This window comes from Anoplophora glabripennis, unplaced genomic scaffold (assembly GCF_000390285.2).
Source record: "Anoplophora glabripennis isolate ALB-LARVAE unplaced genomic scaffold, Agla_2.0 scaffold242, whole genome shotgun sequence".
NCBI classification, from domain to species: Eukaryota; Metazoa; Arthropoda; class Insecta; order Coleoptera; family Cerambycidae; genus Anoplophora; species Anoplophora glabripennis.
Window position 1 is genome coordinate 65,604 of NW_019417087.1, and position 5,446 is coordinate 71,049.

At 32.7% G+C, this 5,446-nt stretch overlaps 1 protein-coding gene across 1 annotated transcript in view; it reads right to left on the reverse strand.

Annotated features, from left to right (window-relative positions):
• Window positions 1-360: 360 nt before the first annotated feature.
• LOC111692143 (keratinocyte proline-rich protein-like) overlaps window positions 361-5,446 on the reverse strand; it is a 13,248-nt gene continuing 8,162 nt past the window's right edge. The window contains exons 5-7 of the mRNA XM_023455909.1: window positions 2,657-2,894; window positions 1,566-1,695; window positions 361-422 (exon numbers count right to left, since the gene is read on the reverse strand). Coding sequence (XP_023311677.1) covers window positions 361-422; window positions 1,566-1,695; window positions 2,657-2,894 — 430 coding nt within the window. The remainder of the gene's footprint in view (window positions 423-1,565; window positions 1,696-2,656; window positions 2,895-5,446) is intronic.

Consider the following 5,446-nt stretch of genomic DNA (forward strand, 5'->3'; position numbering starts at 1 on the left):
AATGGTTGAGTTTAGGACCCATGTCATATAAGGTTTTTTTTGTTTATTTTAATATATTCTATCGTCTGTTAAAATTATGGCAGTCAAATTTCTAACACCCTGTATATACTCTTTCCAGGAAAATCATTGGAAATAGTCGTCCTTATTACACAATTCAGTAAAAAAAAATAATCGCGTTGTCAAATGTAAAACAAATTGTAAAACATATTTTTCTGTCGCAAGGTCATTCAGACATCAAAGTTTACACAAAATGTTTTCTCGGGTAACTTTTAAAAACTATACGATGTGATTGTAATAAAAATAAGGGTGGGGCTAATATAAGGAGACTTTATTTCTTAAAAATATGAGACAATAAAATTATTAAAAGAATTGTGACGATCCATATCCATACAATTGGTTCCCGTATAAGTTATTATAACATTCTGAAAAATAAATTATAGATTAATATAAGAATAAGAAATTATTTACAAAAATCATAATCGTGATCCTAAATTGTCTCCCGATACTTTCAAGTACATCAAAGACAATGACCTTTTCATAAAAAATTTTCCCCGAAAATTGATAATAAGGAAAATATACCCCTTCAAGGGGAAGATAGTTAGGGATTTTGTGCAATATTTTAAAAATAACCCCTAGCACTATCTTATACAGGGTGATTCACAACTTATCCAAAAACATTCGGGAATAGATGAATGGAGTCAATATAGTAAACATTTTTTTTTCAAATATAGTTCCCGAGAAAAAAATTATTGAAGTTGTAGTATTTTCAACCTTTACATCGCTGGGAAATCCGATTTTAGTATTATCGTTGTTGCGATAGTATTTACATTAGTTTTTCAAGTGTCAAAAATGACTTACGTATATAGCAACTCGGAGTTGATTGATATCGTTTTAATTTATGTTGAAGCACGACAATATTTGTGTTATGGTGAAGCATTTGTGTTGAGGTGAAGCAAGACAACATTTGTGTTAGTTCGTAGAAACTGGGGAAGATTGACCCAAATGTGTTCGGTGGAAAAAATTTTGAACAATTGTTGTAACATCAGGTATGTAGTATGTCAAATTAATTTGTTAATTACAACCACAAATTAATTAATAATAACAATAGCGGCAAAAGCAGTTGAAATTGCTGATATAAAATAGGTGTTATAAAATTCCTTGGAAAAGAAATTCTTTCAATTTTTTGTCCGTTCATTTTTTATTACACTTTACCGCCTACTGCATACTTTGCCTTGCGTAAGGTCAGGTTTTACAGTGGACCAGTTTCTAGTGCCGTGCATCATTTTCGAATTGCCCTTTTGATTTTTTTTACAAAATTGTATTTATAAGAGTTCTCTGTACATCCAAAAACTTATTTTGGATAAGTTCTGAATCACCCTGTATATTTTAAACTTAGGCTTAGGTAACTGTAATTATTGCACAAGGAGTCGGAATAACTGTTACTTTTTTATCCTCATTTTATAAAATTTGATACGTACCTAAGGTTAGCCTGGTAATTTTTTCAAATAGCGATACAACAGAAAAATATTACAAATATATTTTTTAATTATTATGTTTCTACTTACGTTTACAATATATTTCCCCGCAACTCTCGTAAAAGTTACAGACATCTAACGGTTTGCGGCAACAAAAGCAAGAAAAACAGCCGGTGTGGAAGGCTCCCTTGCTAACTGAAACTTTTTCAGCAGCATAAACCTGAAAGGCGTAGATTTTATACATACATATTTCGTTCATCTGCCAATCCTATTTTGACAACAAATGAATCTCCTAATACCATGTATTAGCCGAGTTCTATTGGAATTCGTGTTTTAAGTTCCCAATAAAATAAATAGTATTGTTTGAAGTAGGACGGCACTCCTAGATTAAAGTCGTTAATTATATCAAGATTTTCAATGAAAGAAATACATTTAATTAAACTAAAAGCTTCTACAGAAAACCAAGTTTTAAATTAATATGTTAATGCATATCTATGAAATACAACTGGACATGATGCACAATCACAACTGTTAATACCTCGACGTACGTTAATTCATAGGTGGCACGTTAGAGTTATTTTCCCTGAACATTTGCATACAAGCTAATCTGACCCCCCACTTCAAAAGTTATATTGTCTAGATGTGTGCTTTTTTCTATTTGGGGGTGATAACTACCCTTGTACGAAAAAAATGCGAAAATCGCAGATTTCCGTATTTTAAAGATTCAATTCATGTTCAAATATATTGGATAAAGTTCTTTTCATGTTTTTTTAATATAATTTATGAAATTTAATTGCTTTTCAACCCTTAAAAATCCTTAAAAACTAACCTTTCATGGCCAAAAAAATAGAAAAAAGTTTTTAACAGTTTAAAATAATCTTTTGGTGCATTTCTTTTGTTTTTCCTTAGAAAGCTTACGACTCATTACAAAGTTGCAACCCTTAAAAACCATCCCTTATAATAAAATAAACAAAAAAAAATTATTGAAATCTTGAGATGTTTTAATGGTATGCATATGTTGAATTGTAAACAATTATTGGTTTTCAAATGATCTATGATATATTGCAACTTTTCAGCCACCCAAAAAACCCTTATGAAAACGTTCCTTAATCGAAAAAATTATAGCAAAATATTAATAAAAAAATAATAAATGAGGTCACTCCTGTATTATATCCTCTCACCTTGCATCCACACCTCTTACAAATGGGTGTACAGATGGCTCTGACTTGACACATTTTACAATTGCACGGGTTCAGGTTACCACACGGACAGTACTTGGGCATCTTGCAGACGCAGGGCAGAAAACTGTCTTCCAGTGACGAACAACAGCGACAAGACGACTTCTTGGCAGTTTCCTGTTTCCGATTAGCCTCCGGACAACACGGGGGACAGGGTTTCCTTGTCGTCGGGCTCCTATATCTTAAAAAGAAACACCAACTCTGAACAGCGTCCATGGTTTAGATTCATAACAAATACAGTATCTATACGGTGTGTCACTGGATGGGATACCGCACTCTCGTAAACTTTTTTTTTTGTTGAATTTTCAAGAAAAAGTTATTTTTGATAAAAAGTTTTGCATACCTTGGGAAACCATGGGCAGTAATCAAATATGTAATAAAACAAAGGGCCTCCAAAATATTTCAAAATGTGAAATTTTCCCTAAGCAAAGTACTTTTAATTTGTTTTTGTTAAAAACTGTATTTAACAAAGTTGTTCGAGAACCCAAGAAATTTTTAAATACTGGGTTTAGTCACAANTATCCTCTCACCTTGCATCCACACCTCTTACAAATGGGCGTACAGATGGCTCTGACTTGACACATTTTACAATTGCACGGGTTCAGGTTACCACACGGACAGTACTTGGGCATCTTGCAGACGCAGGGCAGAAAACTGTCTTCCAATGACGAACAACAGCGACAAGACGACTTCTTGGCAGTTTCCTGTTTCCGATTAGCCTCCGGACAACACGGGGGACAGGGTTTCCTTGTCGTCGGGCTCCTATATCTTAAAAAGAAACACCAACTCTGAACAGCGTCCATGGTTTAGATTCATAACAAATACAGTATCTATACAGTGTGTCACTGGATGGGATACCGCACTCTCGTAAACATTTTTTTTTGTTGAATTTTCAAGAAAAAGTTATTTTTGATAAAAAGTTTTGCATACCTTGGGAAACCATGGGCAGTAATCAAATATGTAATAAAACAAAGGGCCTCCAAAATATTTCAAAATGTGAAATTTTCCCTAAGCAAAGTACTTTTAATTTGTTTTTGTTAAAAACTGTATTTAACAAAGTTGTTCGAGAACCCAAGAAATTTTTAAATAGAAAAAAAAATAATCACATTTTGCAAATAAAAAGACGCCGCAATTTTTAGCTATCTTACATACCATATAATTACCATGGATATTTCCTTATCGATGTTAAAGTCAACATATTTATTTTTATTGACCTAATAATTTTTATTAATAATGCCAACCCTGGAGCAACGAATTTATCATGTGAAATGTTATGGCATTGTAGACTACAATCCCATCAAAAATTTTCAAGGGGTCTTTTGACCCAGCATGAATTACTTATAAATCAATAGATACTACCACATATAACAATAACTTTAGAAACTATGCCGTCAATTCTTGTTGATACAGGTGAGTACACAGGTAAGCTAAACCTGTCCACCAAGGGAGGTGGTTTTCGGCAAAACATTTTTGTACGGCATTTCTAAAGTGTATAGGTTATACAAAAAAAATTAACCTCGTCCTAATGCCGTACAAAAATAGCAATACCGGAAGCCAGGAAAATTTTGGCCCGGTTTTTGGTGATGTACTACAGTACAGAATTTATACTGCAAGTTTCGGATTGATAACTTTTTTAGTGACGTGCAAGAAAGTATTATTTTTAAATAAATATAGTAATAAACAATTAATTTTAACTCAATATTCATGAGAATTCCTATAGAAATACTTACATTTAAAACAGTGATATAATACATGTTTTGAAGTAACAGTACCCTCCCATTTGCATATTTGCAACTTCTGTTATAACTGTTTGAACAATTTATTTATGCAAAAATTGTGATGAAGCCATACAATATATGTTTAAAATTAGTAAAAATAATTTAAAAGTGCATTTGTTACAAAAACAACTTTGAAGATTGTCGGTTATAAACATGAATAAAACCACATAAAAATTTACACGCCGAAAAGAAAAAAGAGACAGAGAAAGAAGATGTTTCGATGGCCAGCTAGAATTTCGAGGAGGTAATTTTAATTTTAAAATAAAAATAATTTCAAATTTTTAGATTTTTTAATAATCATTTTTTGATTTTGAAAAAATGTTACTTATGTACTTGTGAAAAAAAAATATAACGAGCGTTCAAATAAAAACGTGGTCGAAGTTGGCTCTGACACATTGGACGTAGGGAGTAGCTTATAGCGACCAACTTAACCTCATTTCTCAACGAGCTGTATATAGGCTTGCCAGATTTCCGGGTTTTGATGGTACATCTTCGAGCTCCGGGTTAACGCCCTACCCACCCTCGAAATCCATTTCCTCCAGTCATATTCCTTTTTTTTTAGACATCGATTTGTCTAATAAACAATTTCATTCCCAGATTTTCTAAAGACCTTTTTTTTAGCCATGAATTTCTCCGGGTCAGTCATGAAATAAATCTGGCAACACTAGCTGTATAGCAGCTGTCAGTTTCAATAACGTTAATGACTATATAACTTTATTTTAAAGAATAATCGTGATAACAATAACAAACAATTAAAGGAGCTGCGGAAAGTGTCCCCCTCCTTGTTATAACAATAAATTAAAGCAGCTGCTGAAAGTGTCCCCCTCCTTGTTCCAAGCACTTTTCACACCTGTTCCTCAAAGAATTAAAGACATTTTCTAAGATGCTCGGGGTATTGTTAATTTCACGAATCTTGTCTATAAGTCGAGCCTGCAGATGGTTTAAATCAGGAATA